A 22854-nucleotide genomic window follows, 5' to 3' on the forward strand; every position below is an offset into this window, starting at 1 on the left:
GATGTTGGTTTTACGAGATGTCGACTGTATGTTTGTTATGTGTATTTATTTCCGGCAAATCAGTCCAATTATCTTTTAACAAACGAAATTTATTTTTAAACCGACGTTTCGATGTCGTCAGGGATTCTACAATTATTTACGTGTAATTATAAAATTTGTGTGTGATGTTCTCTTATTTCTAACTCTACTTACAAAAATTGTCGTTGCTATTGCTTTTGGAAAAAGCGTACTGTTTGAATCTGTTCGTCACTAGTTTCACTGCAAAAATTGATAAAACTACTGTACTGAATTAGTGAAACCAAGTTTTCTTTACACAAAGAATACATGTTTATCAACCGTTTGCAGTCAACAACTCATTATTGTTCATAATGGTTCATTGGACCTAATCAAACCAAACTCCAGATTTGTTATTTTTCATTGTGGTCATTTCTTTTTTTTTACTTTCTGATTTATTATGTTTTTCTCCTTTGTTTTTCCATGGATTCTCCTAACGCGCGCTTGAACTCTATGGAATTGAAGATAAGCGCAGGCCAACTTCGTTAACTCTACTTCCAAGGGATTAATGACATCCAGATGTTAAAACTCTTAAGATCAAATTAAAAAAAAAATAAATAATAAAGTTTACTCCAGTCATTGCTTCCACTCAGGCATCTACGTCCATTAATTTATTTTATAATCTAAGTTTATTTTTTTTATCTAAATATGTTTGCGGACTTCCATGTTAAAGTAATTACACACATGTTAACTATTATACTTACTATCGGAGCAGATCTATCATGAAGAAGGCGATACGCTTAAAGCTAAGCGACCCGGTGCGAATGAGCATAAAAAACTCGTCCTCGCAGAGCGTTTTCCGTTGGACGAAATCGAACGTGTATCCAGCTCCGGTAATCACTGGGACGCCCGCGTTGTTGATGAAACGGCCGATTCGAGCAACAGGTGCTGTGAACGGAGACAGACAGAGAGAGAGAGAGAGAGCAAAACGAAATATATGAAACGCTTTGTTACGGTATGTGAAGCTTTCGAAAAGCTTCGAGCAGCTTTAATTGAAGCTTTTTCAGAAAAGCTCGTTAGCGTTACGAATACACTGGTCGTGTCGTGTGTAACGCTTAACAATACACAGTAAAAAATTAAATAAGAATAAATTCAGAAAATAAGACAGTAATTTCGAAAGCGGCGAATACTACATGTCATAAACACATTAATAAATCCAAACCGGATATAAAACTATAAATTATGTTTTTTTTAACCGATTCATTACATTCTATCATTCATAACTTTGTTTATTAATGTGTCCCAAAATTGCATAATATCTGAGAGCCTGGGGACTCATCCTCAAAATTGTAGACTAAGTTTTAAATAAGAAAATTTTGTATAGAGCCAACTAAAAAAAAATCATGTTTAGAGGTTCCGCAAACGCCATTTTCGAAAGAAGTCCACTTTTCTAAAATTCTATTCTAAAAAAAAATTGGATCTAAAAATATTCACAAAATATAAATCTTATAAAAATGGAGGCGATTTTTGTGTTGACACCATAACGAAAAACGAGTGATCTGAGGTACATGAAATTTGGCACCCGAAGGTTTTTTGGGCCAAGAATAGAAGTGTCGAGACCTTCACGTTACGTAACGTTTTCATTAAAATTGGTTCACAAGTATGATTTGACGAGAGAAGTTTTCTACATCGCAAAATCATATAGTATGATAAGGGAATCAGTCTGTGTTATTAGACATAAAAATGCAATGCGTAGAATGAACTAACTGCGTGGAGACAACAATATGCGGCCAAAATACAATCTTTGCATCGCAATAACTTTTTATAATGAGGTCCTATCGTGTTGTAGTTTTAGGGTAAAATATTTATCTCGATTGAAGCTTCAAGAAAAAATTCATGAAAAGTATTCAGTCAATGAAGATAAAGGTTGTTAATGAAAAACCAGTATGTTTTGCTCTTCACCATAATACCTTAAAATCTTTTCACGCTTGAGACTCAAGCACAGACTCTCCCCAGAGTCAGATTTTACTTAAATTTGACATTCTGATTAGCAAATGATCAATTTTAGCTGGGAGCAAGTGAGATATACCATGTTTAATGCTTTCTATTCTAAGATTGGTACACTGTGGTTCGTTGAATTATTCAAAAATGCAAACATTACTATTGAAGTAAAATAGCCATAACTTCTTCAATTATCAACCGATTTTGGAAACGACCACTTGAAATCTTTGTTTTAAATTGACATTCACAATAACATAGAAAATCATTGATAACATAGAAAGTTTTTTTTAGATGTCGAGTCTGAAACTGTCGATAAAATAAAATTTTGTTGAAAAAATCCAATTTTCATTCTTTTTCCTATCAAAATTCACAAATTCAACAATACTGTTGATCATACGCAAAAATATAGTTGAAATGATCGATAGCAAATTAATTCACCTTCAATATGCAAAAACGATATTTCAAATTCATGTTATGCAGTTAGAGATGTTTGAATCTAATTGCAAGTACTTTTTTTCATTTTTTTTTTTTCTAAATTTCATATTAGTAGCAGAGCTGTTCTACTGAGGTTTTTTTATTACATTTTCGGATAAGCGCGGATACATTAAAAGTGATTTTTACCTTAATTAGTTAAAAAATGCTGTAAACTACTGTAATTGACATAACATGATAGAACAAAGTCTACAGGCAAGCCTCGTTTTAATTTCGTTTTATAATTATTTCTTGGTTTTTAGAAATTTAGGAAAAAACAGATTTGTCTCACGAATTCAGTGAGCAATCAAATTGTCAATTTCTGACAATATAAATAAGATAATTTTTTGAGTGAAATAAAGTTGTCAGGTTTAGATTATAAGGAAAATTCCAAAAAAACACGCTGATATAATTCGCCAAGCAATTACATATAGAAAAGAATGGGGATTCTTGATACAGTTCTCCTATTGTCATCATATGTTTCTTTAAAAATTTAGTAACTCGTCGTCTTTTACTGATTCTGGGAGCATATAGTTTTAAATAACTTTGCTTAAAAAGATAGAACGAAACGTGATGCGTACTTGAATTAGCAGCATTTTCGTAGAAAGAGAGAGAGAGAGAGAGAGAGAGAGAGAGAGAGAGAGAGAGAGAGAGAGAGAGAGAGAGAGAGAGAGAGAGAGAGAGAATATCTTGGCTTTTTGATTTTTTTACAGGTATAATTTTGGCAATCTTCCAAGGTTAGGGAAATTTCGTGGAAATCAATATTGAATTGAAGAGATCACACAGGGGGGGAAGAAGTAAAGGGAGTAGTAGTTTTATAAATTTTAAAGAAATGCCGTCGTATCCTACTGCCTTGGATTTTATAGAGCTTACAGCTAAAATTATGTCATTTATACCGATGGATTCCGATTTGAAGCCATTTTAGTTCAGTGGCAAAATAGGCAATTGTGCAACATTTGGGGAAAAGTTAGAAACAAAATATTCATTGATTTCGTCGCTTGTGTGAGATAAAGTGGCATAAGAATTAGAATTAAACCAGTGAATACTTTTGAGTCTTTTCCAAAGCTCCTGATTTGAATTTGCAGATTGCATTTGATTTGAGACAAAGTCCACTTTTGCTCGTTTAATTTCATTATTCCCCACATTTCTTAGTCGTTTGTACTGCTGCAAATTCGAGATTGATTTAGATGATATCCATATCCGATATGCAAGGTCTCGATTATGCATCGATTCACGAATTTGATTATTGAACCAAGGATTATGCTTAGGTTGAACTCTTTTCAAGGGAACAAAGCTGTTGTATAGTTCAAGAATGGGATTATTGAAAAGCTCGACCGAGATGTCGGGGTTATTTACTCGGCTACAAAAACTCCAATCGATTTCGTTAAACGTTCTGATTAATTCAGGCATATTGATACGCGAATAGTCTCTAATAAATTTATTTGCTTCAAGTAATTTCCGATAAATATCTATTGAAGAGAAAATGATGTCGTGTTTCGAGAATCCTGGCGCAGAGACTTGACCAAAATTCAGAATGAAATCTCGATTATTGGTAATCATAAGATCGATAAGTGAACTATTACTTTTTATTTCTCAGTTTTAAAGTCTTAGATATAGAGAATTCTAAAAAAAAGTTCTACAACCTTAAAGTCATAACATACTTTCCATCGAAAATTTATATTTTTTAGACAAAATCCAGCTTTTAAGTATTTTTAACCATGCAATCATTGGATAGACAACAGTTTTTTGGAAAATGCTATGGCAACACTGCCCACAGCGAGATGCCGCACCAACACACTCAACGAGATGATCCAACGTCTTTTGTCTAATAGCGATCATTGAAGAACAAACAACATTTTTGTAATCGCTCTTCTAGAAAATAAAGATTAGACTTAATTATAAACGTATTTATGTTATTCTGATTCGCGTTTTCAACTGAAAGACATAACAGTAAATATAAGTTATATCGTGCTAAATTATGACCTTTCATTGAGTTGGAAAATATATCATTTTGAACTCAAGAGATCAAATGAATTCAAAGGTAACCTATTGAAAAACTTTCTCTTAAAAATAAAAGAGCTAACCTTTGCTCTAAAATTATGGCATTTTGAAATTTATATAACTCCTCATCGATTGACATATTGAAGTAAATATTATTGATAAATTTTGTTCATATTCCAAACTATTGAAAAAGATCTTTTAATCACATTTTGTTATATTTTTAATCAAAATTTCAAGAACTCCATTTTTTTAAGGTACCGTAATCCGAGGAAAAATGTATCTTATTTTTTTCAATATTTTTCGATTATTATTTTTTTTGTTAAGGAGAATGTGGCATGTTTCATATTTTTAAAACCAGTACTGCACTATCATGAACGTAAAACATGGTTGCAGAAATTTATTAGACTATTTTAAAATTGATTTAAAAATCGATTTCATCTCTGTTCAGAATTTGATGCTTTGGGGTAATATTGATCAGTCTCTTTTAGGACGGTTTTAACGAGTTTTCTTGATGATAAAGCATACAAAACACGTTCATAATATTAACTAATGCTAGTTTATGAATTTTACCTTGCTTTTTAACGTTTTCTTTTAAAAACATGTATAATCGAAAAAAGAACAATGATGTTGCATACATTTAGGGGCAAAAATTATAACAATTGCTAAATAGTTTTAGCTTCAAAATACAAATGAAATTTTACCTTCACATATTCCCCTAGGCCCTCCCAGTATTTCCATTTTTATCATTTGATAGGGTTTCTATCCATTTGACCAATACGGGCTTACTCTATGAAAATGTCCTTATTTTTTAAATATCAAAAATTTGTCATTAAATGACTCTTAAAAGAGCACTCTAACTATACATACAATATAAAGAAAAAAGTTGTTCTTTCACATTCCACAAGCCCTTTGCTTCTAAATTCGATTTGGTATCATCAGGATAGCAGAAAAAAATTTCAAATACAAATCAAATTTTTCCTATTTGATACTCAATTAAGAGGCTTTCAAACGTTGAAAACAGTTTTCATAAATTCAAAATATAGACTGAGTTATTGATGATAATGTGGAAAAATTAATTGTTGGTCAAAATTACCCCGGTGATCAATGTTACCCCGTTTTACGGTAACAGCATTGTTGTTTTGCTCTATTTGGTAAGTTTTTCTCCATCATTAGATTTTTGTTAGAAATTCCAATTACGCCATGGGATCAAATATCCTTATACTTCCCTATGCTACATATTGTACAATATCTTGACATAAGTAAACCAGCTGTTTGAAACTTTCATTGTTGATCAACAGTGTTAAATATTTAGTTTGCCTGTTATACATATATGTAGATATGCCAAATTTCATATTAAAAAACGACCTACTTGACACATGATAACTCCTTCCACTCATGTTTTGATCGATAAATATTTTCAAAAAACAATAAAACTGATATTTCTGAACAAACTTATGGGAAGTTCTAATTATAATTTTTAGTTAAAACCAATATGTACAAAATTGAATCTCATTTTATGGACGGAATAATTCTTTCATTCATCTTAACGTTTGAAAAAAAAACTCCTAATTGAAAGACTTCAATAAAACTGGTATATATCATATCTACATATCTGAAAAACATTTTTTTAATGTTGGAACTTACTTACATTTCATAAGTATTCAAAACACTAATAATTCTGTGGAGATGACTGCACATTAATTGTGGCCCAAAATTGTACTATGTCTGGTATTTTGGGGGCTCAAGCTTCAAATGATAGCTTAGGGTGTAAGAAACAAAGTTTTATATGGCGGCGACTAAGAAAAATGATGTTTAGAGGACGCACTGGTTCGATTTTTGGAAAAAGGCCATTTTGTCCTAATAACATTTTCAGATCTTGAAAAAGTATCAAACATGTGTCTTTAATATTTTTTAAATTTTTTTTATAATGTAAGTTTTAAACTAAAAATTTAATGGGGCTCTTTCGGACTCTCAATTTGTATGTATGATTTTTTTAAATTTCGCAATACTATGAATTTTTGTAAAAAAAATAATTGAAGTTAATAAAAAAAGTGTACTTTGGATTGAGATTTTTAATCAATATTTAATTCAAAAGATGCGCGACGTTATTATGTGCAACTTTGCAGAAGAAAGTGTATAGCTATGACTTGTCGTTTCAAAGTAATTCAAGTTTCACTGTGGAAAAAAGTCACAATTTTCAAATTTTTGCTAAGAATTGCTCTATATTATGATGTGGATGAGTTTCGAGCAATCTAAGAACCAAATTAACTCCTGATATCAATTTTTTTCATCCTTTTATCGATTCTTAAATCACCAGAGAGAAAAAACATTCCAAGTATCTAGATTTTTTATTGATTGAAGGTCGTGTTACCCATACTTGGGTGACAGTTTGGAGAATGTGTTATGGCAAAAATCATTAAATAAATTTAAAATAAAAATCAAGAAACTAGTCATGGTTGTTTCTGCTGATTGAAGGATCGATAAAAGGATGAAAAAGTTTGATATCAGAAGATTAGATTGCTCTAAACTCATCCACATCATTATATAGAGCAATTCTTAGCAAAAATTGTGACTTTTTTCCACAGTGAAGCTTGAATTACTTTGAAACGATAAGTCATAGCTATACACTTTCTTCTGCAAAGTTGCATATCATAACGTCGCGCATCTTTTGAATTAAATATTGATTAAAAATCTCAATCCAAAGTACACCTTTTTATTAATTTTAATTTTTTTTGGTTGTACTCCATTTACCCGAAAACCTTTGCCCAGAATGAAAAATCCCCAGAATTTCAATCGCTTGAAAGAACCATTCCCCAGATTTTTTTTCCCCAGACGAACCATTCCCCAGAAAATTTTTGCCAGAATGTACCATTTCCCAGAAAATATTTCACCAGAATGAACCATTTAAAAGAAACTTTTTTGCTAGAAGAACCATTTCCCAGAAAAATGAAAATTTAAAAAAAAAACCAAACTAGAAATAAAAAAAGAAGGAATTGTTGCAAAAAAATCGGTTTTCATAACTTTATTCTTTTGCGGCAAAGCCGCAACCAACGAGGATGAAGGGGTCGAGGCGGTACAAAGCCGCCGAAGCTCCCAAATCCGAGGTGGCCGCCGACCCGCCGTCGGAAGCGGCGGCCCTAAGACATTGGTCTAGGTCTGCCGGGGCTTCCTAGGTCTGCATGAAAGCTAGGGGTTAGGAGTCGGAGCGTGAGGAGTCGGATACCAAAACGGTTTATTCAAGGACCATGGTAAGCATTGAATCAATTAAAGTACCCAAACCATAAACAAAGCACAATATTAGTTCTAAAATAAATAAAGATGGAAAATTTCAAAGTTGTAGTTTCTTTAAAAAAATCATTTTGATAAACTAAATTTCGAATCATATGAAATTTACAAAAAATCTTCAGAAAAAAAAACAAACAAAAATACTAGAGGAAAAAATCTGGGATTTGTGCCATTCTGGAAAATGTTCTATTCTGGGGAAAAAAAACTGGGAAATGGTCCATTCGGGGAAAAAAAAATTCTGGTAAATGGTGCATCCTGGGGAATTTTTTTCTGGGAAATGGTTCATTCTGGGGTTTGATTTCGGGTATTTGTCATTCTGGGAAAAATTCATTCTGGGCAATGGTTTTCGGGTAAATGGGATACAATCATTTTTTTACAAAAATTCATAGTATTGCGTAATTTTAAAAAATCATACATACAAATAGAGAGTCCAAAACTGTCCCAATAAATTTATAGTTCAAAACTTACATTATAAAGAAAATTTAAAAAATATTAAAGACACATGTTTGATACTTTTTCAAGATCTAAAAATGATATTAGGACAAAATGACGAAAAAATGGCGTTTTTTCAAAAATCGAACCAGTGCGGCCTCTAAACATCATTTTTCTGAGTCGCCGTCATGTAAAATATTGTTTCTTATACCCTAAGCTATCGTTTGAAGCTTGAGCCCCCAAAATCCCAGACATAGTACAATTTTGGGCCACCCTACTGCACATTTTTACAGTAGACGCTGTTGATAATACAACCTAAAGTTAAAGCTATCCTACCAAAGGAATCTCATTTGGAATTTTAGTACATCTTGGGCGGCGTGTAGATAATTTCTCTCCACTTGGATTGACCTTTTCAAATCAGATGCAAATTAAATGAAAATCTAAAGCTTGTTTCAAATGTTAAGCTTAAAAAAATGGCTAACATTTCACCGGTAAACAGTATTTTTTATTTTAATAACGTTCAAAAATTTTTCAACAAAGATCACCTATCACCTCAGCACAATACTATGCGGGTGGTCTAGCTGCACAAATGCAAAACCGTACCCGGACAAAGCGCAGCCGAATTTTGGAAATATTTTTCATTTCAAACAACAACAGGAAACAAATGTGTCAAAAACAATAATCGTAAAAAAATAATTAAAATGATCATCGAGTCGATTTGGAAGCTTTATGGCAGCTCAAAAATAGCTGCGGATCTTTAAATTGCACCGGAGATCTTTTTTCAACTGTCAATCTAGCCATAAAGTGTGTCTGTTTTAATCAAACCATATGGATTTCGTTTTGGGGACAATATAGAAGTTGAATTTTGACCACTCAGTTGAACGTGATAACACGTTTTAATCATGAAATACACCAGCAACTCATTTTTGGGGGTGATCATTTTTAAGCACCACCCATTATCGTTCAAACCAATTCATTCGATTTATGTACTATAAGAACAGAATAACAGAATAAGAAATAACAAACGGCGAAGCCATTTGAGCACTTACTCAAATGTATTAATTAGATGTATCTATTTGAAATAAATAAATAAATAAATAAATAAATAAATGATCCATTCTAAATAATGAGCTACTTTAGAACCCTTTTTGGTTTATTTGACTTCCAAAGGTTAGTGTTTTACACTGAAACAAACATATTTAGATAATTTTTATAAAAAATGTTGGAATTTTCTAAACATTTGTTGATGTCGATTTCAAACCATTGTAGAAATGCAAATATATGACTATTGATTGTTAAATTGGTGCATTTAATTTACAGGAGCTTCTAAGCTAACAGTAAGGGAAAGCTGTCTATCAAGCAAAGCTTATGTAGTAAAGCATATCGTTGACACTCGGATGTCATTAGTTTAACTTTATAGTTAAAAAAAACACTCCCCACTTACCCAAAGCCAGATCACAGGTTGGTCCGAGAATGACATGACCGCACTCGAGTCCGGTACCATCCATGGCCGATACGGTTGCCCGGGCTTGGTCACATTTGTCGTCATAGTGAATCCACCTGATGGCCACCGAGGGCGGGATAATTTGCTGAGATCTAATATATTCCTCGGATTTCAGCAGCACCGGATGGACACGTGGATAGGATGCCTCGATGCTGGTGTTGCTGGGCATTATCACAATGATCCGCAGTTCACATTTCCACTCATGTCCATGCCCATCGCTGGAGGACGATGTCGTTGCTGTCGTCGTCTCGGAGTTGATACAAATTGCCTCGCAAGCCCGCGGAACCCGACTGTGACATTTCGCGCTAGCATGATGCACTGACAGTTGCAATAGAAAACTACTGAAGACCACCCAGGTTGCCAACAAGTGACACACTTTCAATTTTCGTCTTCTCATCCAGTGGCAGCTGATGAGCTGAAGCGGATGCTGCTGATGCCAGAGCAGCACACGTGGGCACATATTTATCTGGGAAAACTTTCAATCCGACTATTCAGAGCTTCTCACTTTCATACTGAAATGGTTGCATTTTATGCATGGACGGATACGAATCTTCTTTATTTCGGGGAAACATTTACTAAAGCATTATTGATAGATTTCTCACAAAACACGTCGCGTTCACTGGTTTCGCGGTAGCACGGTCGGAAGTCGAGAAATGCCTTTGATCACGGGATCCCGAGTTGAGATCAATACTATTCCAGCAACCTCTTCTGAAATGGAAAAGAAAATAAAATGATTAGTTTTACTTTTGACGATTGAAAAGCATTTAGTCGTGTTGGATGAATATAAATAGATCAAAGAACTCGATCTCAAAAATTAACCAGTAAAATTTAAAGTACTTGGCTTGGCTTGGCAAATTTTTTAAATTTCTCGGACATTTTATCTTAAAAGTTGAATATCTCCAGAACGACGCATTTTTTTTTTGGTGAATGTGTGATTCTTATGTCAAATTTTAAGCTGAACACATTGAACAAAAAAAAAGTATGTATTTGTATATACATAGATTAAAATTTGAAGTCGAAATGAGTTTTAAAATGTATTTACTTCGCAGAATCAAACAAATCAAAAAATGGTAAGATACACAAAAGTTGATTTGATTGAAAAAAATAATGCGATTTTCTGGCAAACTATAAATAAATAAATATGTTTATTTTTCGTAACGATTTTCGGAAAATCACCTCCTCAGAACAGTTTTAGAATTTAAATCCACACTTTACCTTCATTGGTATTTGACATCATATTTTCCTCTCATACAGCTTTTAAATTATTTATGAAATTTATTTTATAGGGCTTCTACTGGAAATCATTAAAATAAGTGGAAATTCAATAGCACCGGGATTGAGTATTGCCCACCAAACAACTATATGTATGGCTGCACCGCAGTACACCATCATCCTGTGGCAGGGAAAATCGATTCTCGAATAGATCAGCCGAATGGAAATAATGAAATTGATAGTCCCTACAACATCAACACTACATTCCCCGGCTGTCCGACGGGATCAACTGCTGTAAGGGGCTGTGTGAGTGTATGTTTCGTTTAAATGTTTTCACTTCCGTTTGGTCCGCCATACCTAGTAGTTGATGGCGGCGGCATCTTAAAGTCAACAACAACCAATGAAGGGAAGCCGTCTACGGTTCATCCTCGATGGTTCCTACTCCAGGATCAGGACCATGGCGATGATTATCCGGAGGACGAAGTGTAAAACTTCAGTTGCTGAATGATGTAAATGTTGTTTATAATTGTACATCAGTGATTTATGCATTGCAATGACGTAACCTTGAATCACAATAGAAAACATGTTTGCCGATAGGAATACATTAGCATCTTAATTAAAGAGGCGGGAGGTTTAAAGTTGTTATTGTATTTATAGGAATTTGGGGAGATGAGGACATAACGAGCACCCGGGGCATAGTAGGCACTTCTCTTTTCCATGGAAGTACGAATTTTCTCAAAAAAACTTTTATGAGCAACAGTTTTGTAGTTCATATAGTATTAATTTTTCAGCGAAAAAGAAACCTCCTTAAGAAACCCACTTGATTCTCAAGTGGGGAAAATATTATCTATAATGCACCGAACAATAAGCTGTATGATCGTTAAATCAACATGATCTATAAAGTACGCAACATGATGTACACATTGTTCCTCAATTTTCACCATTATTAATTTTTTAATTTTACACTACAATCAATTTTAAAACGTGTTTTTATTTCAACTTGTTGACTCGGGGCGTATAGAGCACCATTGATCGGGGCACGATGAGCATTTGCTGCCGTAGAATCTAGAAGTGAATTCTACTCCTGAAGTCAACTGAATTACAGAGTCACAGCTTGACTTGGTTACTTCTGATGATAAAGCCTATTGGTAATATGTCGGAGAGATAATCAGAAGACTCGAGTTCGATTCCTGTTCGAGCTGATTCTTTCATTATACGGCTAGTAGCATCATCCGCCAAACAAAGCACCAGAAACATAATGTATGAGTGTGTGTGAATTGTTTGTATTCCACAAAAAGATAACATTATGTTGTTATTGCTTTGTTTGATGGATTTACGACTCACCGTTTAGTGCAAAATGCATAGTATCATGAATCATGAATGGCAAATGAAAAAAAGTCACCTCGACCAGGAATCGAACTCGAGTTTTCTGATTATCTCTCCGACACCTAACCATTAGACTAAATCGTCAGATGAAATCTAGTCAAGCTGTGGCTTTATGGTTCGCAGCTGAATACGCTGCTAGAATCTACGACAGTTCCTTCTCAGCCTTTGGTGAGATCGGTCGCGTTTTTTTGCTCTCGATCCTTCCTTAAAGGCTAACGACCTCCTTTCGGATGTGTGCTGAAGTTTAGTGTGAATTTAGTTATGAGTCCGTCTCCCGGAGACCATCCGGAACGGACAATACCGGAATGGCTCGACCCACAGAACCTACACGGACGCCTCTACTATGTATTTTTATCAGCGAAGCGAGGACATAAACTTCCAAACCCTTTTATTGTTGGCAAATCGATAGAAAAGCACGCAGGAAAGGTTGAAGGCGCGTTTTTCGATCGTGTACGTAAATGGTACGTAATAAAAATTCGGAATAAGGACCAAGCAAGACATTTAGCATTGCTCAAGCAACTTCTGGACGGAACCCCGATTTAATTTGAAAGACACCCAACTCTCAACCAGCGAAAGTTTGTTGTAAGATGCGATGACGCAAATGAGATGACTGACGAAGAATTGCATGCTGAGCTCTCATCCCGGAAAATAATCAAGGTACCGTAAACTGGGGGAACTTTGATCAGCGGGGTAACTTTGATCAACATGGAATTTTTTCAGATAATCATCATTAACTAAGTATAAAGTTAAAATATCTGAAAACTGTTGACTATGTTTGAAAGCCTGTAAATTGAGTTACAAATAAGCTAAATTTGGTTTTTATTAGGAGATTTTTTATATTACTTAACATATAATTTTAAAATCTTAAAATATCTGGTTTTTTGAAGGCTCACAAACAAACATCTCTTCTGATCAAATTCAAGCATTTAGGGGCAAATGGGTTGTTTTATGTAAAAGTTCAACTATTTATCTTGGTTTAGGTTAAGTTTAAGTGTTATTTTTATGGTCATTTGATGTTTATTTTTGGATATTGAAAAAAAACGGTTATTTTCCATGAAAAAGCCTGTATAGGAAAAATGGCTAAAAACCCTATCAAATAGTAAAATTTGAAGAAAAAAAGAACGTGGGAACAGTACGAGGACTTAGGGAATTGCATGAAGGTAAAATTATATTTGTTTTCGAGACCAAAAAATATTGAGAAATGTTAATAATTTTTGCCCCTAAATGTATGCAGCAACATTGTCCATCTTTCGAGTATATTTATTTTTGAAAGAAAACGTTTAAAAATTCAATTGAGTCCAAACATAAAATTACTGTTATTGATGTTTTGAGCCGTCTGTGCCATTAAGCATCAAAAAAAATAAATTTGAAGACGTTGAGATACGTAAAAACCATAGTGATCAAAGTTACCCCGAAACTTGAAATCTGGTTTTGTAACAAACATTTAATTATGACCACAAATATCGTTTGAATTTACTGCAATCCATGATCATGTTTAGAACTCCTCACCTCAGTAAGGGTTTTAAAGCTTTTAGGTATTACGAAAAAGCAACGTATTTCAAAATATTCTAAAATGAATGAAAAAAGTGATCAAAGTTCCCCCAGTTTACGGTACGACGAATAACGAAAAAAACACAGGCATCAGCGGTACACCGTTGGTGTTAACAAACAATAGAACTGTTATCCCAGAGTACGTAAACTTTGGACTTTTACGAGTACGTACGCGTGTATACATTCCGCAGCCCTTACTATGTCGCCTTTGCTTTACCTACGGACATACAAAAAAACGTTGCTCCAATGAGAAGAGATGTAGTATTTTCTGCAGCCCCCAGCATGACAGTAGTGAATGCACCGAATCTAAATTCTGCCACACTTGCAAAACTTCCGATCACTCGCCTTACGAAAGAACTTGCCCCAAATGGATAGAGGAAACTGCTGCTCTTTGTTTAAGTGTTGAGCAAAATCGTCAGCGTATCAAAACCACGAACAATACACACAGCTACGCACAAGTTACCCGATCTGGAAACGTACAACAAAAGACTCATCAAACTCCACAAACTAACCAGCAGCAGCAGCAAACACTAGACAACACATCAAAACAACAACAACAATAAAAACGAGATCACCTTACTTCAGCCTCTGGACAACCAGTCATCCATCTGACCGTCGCTTCACCACCCCGGAAAAAGACATCCCCTCAACGTTTCCCTTCAGACTCCTCAAGTGGAGCAGGAGGTGGAAATAGCTCGTCTGAGAAACCATCCTCTGCCGCTTTTCGGCAATGCGGAACCACGCTTAATCCCAACCTTCCCAAACCCCCTCCTTGTTCCTCAAACCATTTCCAACCCCCTAGCAATAAGTCAATTGTAAAAAATACCCTCGGCTCATAAAAACTTGTTAAAGTGTGCCCCGATTAATGGAGCTTATACTGCCCCAGTTGGGGTTCTCCTAATGCCCCTACAGTGACTGATTATCAGCTTTTGGCAAAAAAAATTAATATGCATTATTGTTTTTATCTACACCCAAAATTCAGCCTCTGTGCCAATGGCGTGTAGTCAATTACATAGCATCATTGGTACAAGAAGATAACGCGATCGGTGCTGATTCGATGTGCTCCCACCGGCATTAATCTCCCAAGTTAACCGAATTGCGTATGTCTGAAAGAAACAAAATAAAAACGCTTTCACGTCCCTCCCTATCGCATCACAAGACGAAGAAGGATGGAAATAAATACCGGCCAACACCAGGCAGCCAGCGAACCGAGCACTGTGCGTGTGAATGTAGCAAAAGCAACAACAAAAACATCCTTCTAATTCAATCCCTTCCCGGCTCCGGCAAACAAGCACCGGCCAAGCTGCCCGGCTTTAGCAGCTGTGTATATGTAGCGTGTGTATGTAGTAGCAGGCAGCAGCAAAGCACAGTTCTCATTCAATGGGTTTCCCGTTTCCTCCACTCCCGTTCCCTTTCCCGTTTCCATCGCAAGACAAATGAATACCATGAAAGGAGGCCAAACGCCGGGAAGCCACTGTCGTGCGTTTCTTTTGTGATTGATCGGTGGCAGAATGCCTATGACAAATATCCCTTTTCCTGCATGAAGCTCAAATAGTACACTGGTTAAGATGTCGGTCTGACAATACCATATGGTTGGTGATTTGAGATCGATTCTCCCTACGGGCGCTGTGGTTTATATTTTTATTTTCTTGTTTCTGGGATGAATTATCCAATAGGAACGAAATCCCATAAAATGTTTTTCTTGTTTTGCTTGAATGTAGTGGTCATGCATCATTTTAGTTGGGAGCCGAGTCCTTACGCCAGTTACGGTTTTTCAAACATATCATCTTCGGCACAGTGCACATTTCAGCGCATTATCGGCACAGAGATGTTCCAAATAGGCATTGGATTTTTGCAACCTCTTCTATGGGTGTACTTTTTCTGGTCCTAGCTCGATAGGAAAAAGGCTTTTCCGAACATGAAACAATGAAGTAATTCACATATTACAGCTGTTTTCTATGGTAAAATTAGCGTACTTCATGAGGTTACCACTATGCCCTTATCTCCCCTCAAGGTTGAATTTATAAGCTGACTTATTTAACATTGTATTAAAAAATCTTGCAAAAATTAAATGATAAATGATAATTTGAAAATGATTTTTTGAATTTAGATGTTCCCCAGTTGGATAAATAAATCCAGCAATATAAACTGATTGGCGTTGTCCAAAATCCAAGCTGGTACTTTTTGTAAGACATGTTTGACAGCCGCCTCCGAAGCCTCCGAAAATCATAGTTTGATAAATGTTGAGATTCTGTAAAAATCATAAAACATCGAGAGTTCTTCTAAACTGGAAAAGCTATTTGTGATAAATAAAATACAGACCTCGTTCGATTTAGGCTACACGTCCAAATACTTTGTATTGCCAAAATCGAATTTTACGTTTTCGTCCTCAAATTTTTTAGCTTGTTACTCAAAACCCTATTTTTATTCTTGGTTCATTACTGACAATTTTAAGGGATTTTTTATAATTTTTTTTACATTTTTTAAGAAACATTTATCTCTTTTTTAATTATGTTGATACTGTTTGATACTGTAAAATTCTAATCAAATTTCGATGAACATCTACAATTATTCAAGAGAAACAATAGTGTAACGATCTCGACTCCAAAACCTTGAAATCTGATTTCAGGACCACAATTCTACAACAGTTTTTCAAAAAAAATCTCACTTGTTGATAGTAATTGAGTCCTAAATATTGAATCCCAATCATGTTAGACTAAGATAACCAGATTTTCCGAGTTTCGACCAGATTTTCAAACTCTATTCGCAAAATGAAACGAAAATAAATGAATACTCAGAAATGTGTATCTGGCGCCCAAATCATGTTTTCTAGCTAATTTTGTTAAAGTAAACATAATCGATTTTTTTGGGAGCCTTAATAAATATGATTTTGAATCAGTTGATGTTTTTAGGAAAAAATCCAGTTTTCATGTGTTTTTCTTCTTGGTTTAAATGGAATGGTTTCGAAATTTGCCTGCATATTGGCCAGACTTTCGGGAAATCAAGTTTTTAGTATGAAATTGCCTGGATTTGTCCAGCCCGGATACTTGCGGAAACATATCTAGTAGATTAGTCTCCAGTTTATTGTTGATTTTCATGTTGGATCATCATTGGTATATTATAATGCTTCGAACCTTGTTGTTGCATTCCAATCTGAAATATGTTTCCTTTTCATATTCAAATTTCGGAATATGAAAAAAAAAATATTTAAAATTCGAACCATTTTTAAGATTAGGATCTGAAATTTTTATACTCAGTTTATATGCAGAGTTGAATCATAGTAAAGTTTTATGAGTTCAGATTAAAACATGTGAAAGAATTTCATCATTCACAATTTTATTTGAATTGACAAGTTCAAATACGAAAAAAAAAATCATATTGAAAATCATAAGCTCAGAATCAAATAAAAGATTTCTGATTAAAGAGATTTGATACTAATTTCGCTTTTTGGTTTCAAATTCATACGATTTCTTAGGTGGAATTGAGATTCAGATTTGAATTTGGGTTCAAAATGTAAAATTCAGACTTGGATTTTCAGATTTAGCTGTATTCAGATTTATCAAATTTTTAAGTTTTATAATCAATATTCAAATATCAATGTTTTAACTTCATTAAGGTTTCAAATTGAAGGAAATCGCAGTTTCATAACTTTATTCTTGATTCAAAATTAAAGTTTTAAATTCAATCAAAGGCAGCTTAGAAACACAAGCCTGGTGAAAATCACAAATAAAAAATAAGATCTGGATTCACTTCCATGATTTTATTTTTTTTAAAATTAAAGTTTTAATTTTGAGAACTTTAATCACCGGATTTAAACTGTGAAATATTCAATAATAAATGATAACTTTTGAACTTGGTTTTTATCCTTAGGTAACAATTCAGCTGGAATTTTTTTTATCATTACTAACATATATTGCGATTTCAACAAACCAAAAGTTAAACTTAAAATCTAGTTTACAAGAGTAGAAAAAAACCTTACCGTTAACCTGATTCTTTACTTTTGTTTCTAAATATTTGATATATTTTTACCCATGCTTAAAATGGCAATGCTTGTGGTTCAAAAGAATTAGCTTGTAAGAAAAGTTTTTTTTTTATGAAGCGTTCAAAATTATTTTTTTGTTGTTTCAATTATAGTCAATTATATTACATCATTGTGCCATTCGTAACATTCACCTACAATGAAGTTAGCGCATCATTCATCGAAAAACTTACCTGGAACAACCCCCCCCCCCCCCATTAGCCGATTCTTCCTATTCCTTCTGTTTGATATTTTAGTCATTTTGCATCATGTTTTGGTCATTTTGTTTGTCATTTTTAGTTTTTGGTTTGTGTTTTTGAACTATCAGTTTTTTTTTCTCTTTTGGATGTTTTATGCAATTTTGATAGTTTTGTTAAAGTAGTTATATTTTATCAACATTCGAGAACGTTAAAACCCATTTATATTGTTAGTGTGAATTCTATTGGTCTAATTGCACATGGGTCTATAGACACATTCCACCGCTCAAAAGTGATTTTTATCCGTTCGCGTATCAAAAATTTTAAAATTGTCTATAATTTTGATAGTTCAAATCACATAAAACCAACGGAAAAAAGAGAAAAAAGTTTTTTTACACATGTTTTAGATGATTTTGAAAATCAGTTTTTTTGTTGAAAAAAGTGGTGTTTTTGACAACTTTTACAAAATCATTAATTTTAATATATGGATGATTTTTTTTTGGAAATATTTTTAGTATGTTCAGAAGGCAAAAACACGGCTTCATTTTGTAGAAAAAAGAATTTGTTTATATCCAATGTAGTTGGTTTGAAAAGCAAACAAAAACAGTCGCAAATGAGTGAAATCACGTCATAAAAAAAGGGAAGTTTTTAATTTTATGAGAAAACTCTGTCTTTTTTTTAAATAAAAAGTTAGATTTTCTTTGAAAATGATAAGACGATTCTAAAACTCTAAAATTTATAGAAATCGGTTGGAATCTAGCTGAGTTACAACAGCGCGAATGAGTGAATTCACGTCACAAAATTTGATTTTTTGTTAAATTTTATATGAAAAATGTGTTCAGAAAGCTGTTTTGACTCTCCAAATGGTTGGATTTTTACAATTCGAGCATAATTTAGTTGATTTTTTTTTGATAAGTTCATTATTTTTAAATAAAAATATTATAAAAAGATTGAAAAAAAAAATATTTTTGGTGAATCTTTAAATGAAGACAGTAGTACTTTTAACGTATGATCCCTCAATATGTTTCTATTCAAGTGCCAATCAAAATAAGGAAAAAAAATAGGTACCGATACTGAAAATTTATGATTATAAAAGTCGGAACAACAAAATATCGTTTTTGAAATATCAAATTCCTTAACGCTAGAGGAGCATCTTTTAAAACCCCCTTTTAATACCTTTGAAAACCTTTGGAATTCTGGAAAACTGCTTAAAATGTAGTTATCTATTCAAATAATTGGTATTATTATTATTATTCACTTTTACCCAGTAAATTTATAAAATAATCTTGTTTTTGTTGAAAAACTCAAGTGGTACTATTCTTATTTCTAAAAGACATACACCGTCTTAGCCGATTAAGGCTTTACAGACTGAATAAATGACGTGGACAACTTAAGATTAAACATTTAACATCCAGTACCGAGATGGGAATCGAACCCATGCCATCAGTGGACCTAGCGATTACCGTCGTACCACGCTAACCACTCGACCACCGAGACGTACAATTCTTATTTCGCACCCCTTTTTCACATTTTTGGTCCTCAACGCCAATTGCTACGTCAATAGTCAATACTATTGGATCGAAAATTCGATCACACTGGCAAGCAAATCTAATTTTATATTGAATCACCGTTAAAGAAGACTACAGAGAACAAATTATATATGCTCCTAAGTTGTGTTTTTACTGTTCATTTAAAATCGTTCTTAGGCTTAATGAAACACCCTATATTAGATGCATGGGTTTGGCTTGTTCATTATAATTGAATGTTAAAAACTGAAAACAGAAGGAATATTTGTAATGTTGTAATATTTCACAGTTTCCCAGAAACCAATTTTCAACTTCGAATGAAAAGTTTCACCAGCTAACTTCTACTTCATAATAAAAAATAATTGCCCCCTAGGATTAGCTGTATAAAAAAAATCATAAACATCAGTTTCCCAGCGCGATCCTCGCTAAGCTCGTGCCGTCCAAACAAATGGTATGGACAACTTCTTCGATAAGCAGCTAGTCAATAAATAAACTTATCTTTTCTATTTTTAGAAATTGAAAAACCTCACCCAATAATTGGATCCCACACTCAGCTCAGCCTATATCACATCAGGAAGAATTGCGTAGACTCTTTTTTTTATTAATTGCCTTTCAATGTTACGGTCACGGCGTCCATTCTTGTCCGACTCAGCGCCAAGCAGCACAGCAAGTGTGGGGGTGTTTTAGACCATTCTATTCGTTGATAGATTTTCCATAACTCATAAACAACATCTTGCTACCTCGTGGTACGTTTCTTCCCATTTATGAGAACCATTCATATCATGAGTGCTAGACACAGCTGAAGCATTTGATAAGATATTTTTTAGATTGTTGGCAACTCGCTTATCATCTTGAGTAGTTAGGTGGAGTGCATTTTCATTGATTGCGGAACACTAAATAGTTGGTGTTAGAGTGCGACCGAATCATTTCTCTAAGCTCTATTCGATACATAAAACTGATCGTTACGGCCATTTGGAAGTGCGCCATTCTGTGGCACTTTGACTGCGCCCAACAGCAGTGAGTTTGTTTGGCGAATATTTGATGTCCCAAACAAATCCGGAATCCATTAACAAACACTAAAACCCCCGGAGCAATTAAGGCAGACCATCATCGTCGTTGGTGTGAATCCAAGAGTATTGAAATACATATCTGTGCGGGCCGGTTCCGATCTTGCTTAGCAGTTGCTCTCCACATGGTGTATTCAGTCATAATATTTGTTCGGCAGTGAACCGAAGAACGCAAATCAAAAATTCTATTTTTTTGGATCTGCAGAAATTATTCTAGTGAATTCAACTCGATGCACAATGGGAAGATTTACACTTAAAATTCAGAAAAAAAAGTCCAAGCTGCATGTTCTAATACCTGAACCAATTTTTATCTTACTTTAAAAAAAATATCAAGATTTCAATTTTCTCAGAAATTTTAATCATCCGTCTGATTAAACCAGATACATCTGAGTGTAGTGTATCCGACCCAGTAAAAGACAAGCGTAACTTCGTGCTAATGAGTTTGAGAAAAAAGATTTTCAGTAAAAATAATATTGGAAACATTTTGATATGATCATTTGATTTTGTTAAAGATTAGAAGTTACAAGTATTACTTATAATCCGACTGTTATAAGAAAAATATATTTTAATCAATATCCCTTTTACAAAAGTAAATTCTCATACAAAATTGCATCTCTTTTGCACAAATGAATTGAGCGATTTGAAATTTTTAACGTAGTTGAGCGCAGTCATAAGCAGTTCCCAAGTAACAATTTAGATTTTATTAGGAACTTCATGCCAACTTTGAATCGAAACTATAAAACCGCGTTCAGTTATTTAAGAATCTATAAAACTTCAATACAACGGTAAATAGCACAAAAAGGCCTACTGCCATAAGTTCTGTTGAGCAAATTACAAAACCTCGTTTAGCCAACTGAAAATTTAAAATTCTGTTTAAATAAAGTTTATAAAATCTATGCATTGCATAATTTTCAATTACAAACAATTCTGCTTCGGAATTTGGTTGTCATTAATAATCAGGGCCGGATTATGCCAACGGGGGGGCGGGGCAATTTTTCACGGGGGCCCCAATAATTCGATTTTTGTTTCAAATGCTATCCCAGAAAATACAAAACCTTTTGAACGTGTAAAAAAACTGGAGATGAGTTCAGAATATTATATTTAGCCATGTTGTGCGCGTAGAAAATATATATCTAATATCTTCAAATAAAAATTGTTAAATAATAACGTGCAAACATTGCGGAAGAGTTTAGAAATTTCTTAGAAATAAAAACTCTGATTTAAGCTGCAAAATGCAAAATTTAATTCTCATATGGGTTATATTACCAACTAAAATTCTCTAATTTAAAAAAATGACCGGATAGATATTTTAAATGATTTTCATATCAGCATTGATCGTTTGGTTTGTGCTTATTCGAGAAATATTTACCTACTGGAAATAAGGAAGTATCATGAAGATTTGAAACATAGAAAAAAAAAACAAACAAAATAATCAAATCCACATTCCATACAGATACAGATATAAGAGTTTAAGAAATCAAAACTTTAAATCACGTTATATTCAGATCAAAATTCAGTGTATCAAATCTAAATCATAGTTTCAAATCAAGAAACCAAATATGAATTAAACAAAAAAAAAAAAAAAGAGATACAAAGTTATAATCAGAGCAAAAGCAGAAGTTGCACCAAATGTTAATTTCAATTCTATGTCTTTGAAACACCAAAAAAAAAAATCATGAGATATTTTTGAATATGATTCTCATCAGATAATTTTGTTTTTTATTATAATACGCGGCATTAACCCGGATACTATCCTGGTAAAATTCTGAAATGTATATCACAAAGCGAAATTAGCTGCTATTTTAGTGCAGTAAACCATAACTTGGAAACTAAACGTAACAACAAACATGAATGTAATGAAAATGAGGAAATGTTTTTTCTTTATTTTACCTGTTCTGTACAAAATATCGTAACTGATATGTTTCGATAAAAAATAAAAATTTAAGGTGTTTTTCCTCATATTCTTCTTAATTTTTTTTCGGATTCAGTTTTGTTCAGAAGATTTTGATATTCTCAGCGCGCAAAATGTGGGAGAACTCCTTCACTGCTTATTCTAGGGCCCCCCTTAACTTTTTTGAGACAAAAACTAATCTAGATATTATTTCACGGGTGCCCTTTAGTTTTTAAATTTCAAGTTTTCATTCCGATTTTCTAGTTTTTGATTTCATTTCATGGATTTGTAGTAGTATGATTAAAGTAATGTTGAGCC

At 33.6% G+C, this 22854-nt stretch overlaps 1 protein-coding gene across 1 annotated transcript in view; it reads right to left on the bottom strand.

Annotated features, from left to right (window-relative positions):
• Positions 1-757: 757 nt before the first annotated feature.
• The window catches only part of LOC129757009 (uncharacterized), an 89686-nt gene continuing 67589 nt past the window's right edge, over positions 758-22854 (bottom strand). The window contains exons 2-3 of the mRNA XM_055754098.1: positions 9629-10396; positions 758-942 (exon numbers count right to left, since the gene is read on the bottom strand). Of these exons, the coding sequence (XP_055610073.1) occupies positions 758-942; positions 9629-10148 (705 nt within the window). The 5' untranslated portion in view covers positions 10149-10396. The remainder of the gene's footprint in view (positions 943-9628; positions 10397-22854) is intronic.

This window comes from Uranotaenia lowii, chromosome 3 (genome assembly GCF_029784155.1).
Source record: "Uranotaenia lowii strain MFRU-FL chromosome 3, ASM2978415v1, whole genome shotgun sequence".
Lineage (NCBI taxonomy): Eukaryota > Metazoa > Arthropoda > Insecta > Diptera > Culicidae > Uranotaenia > Uranotaenia lowii.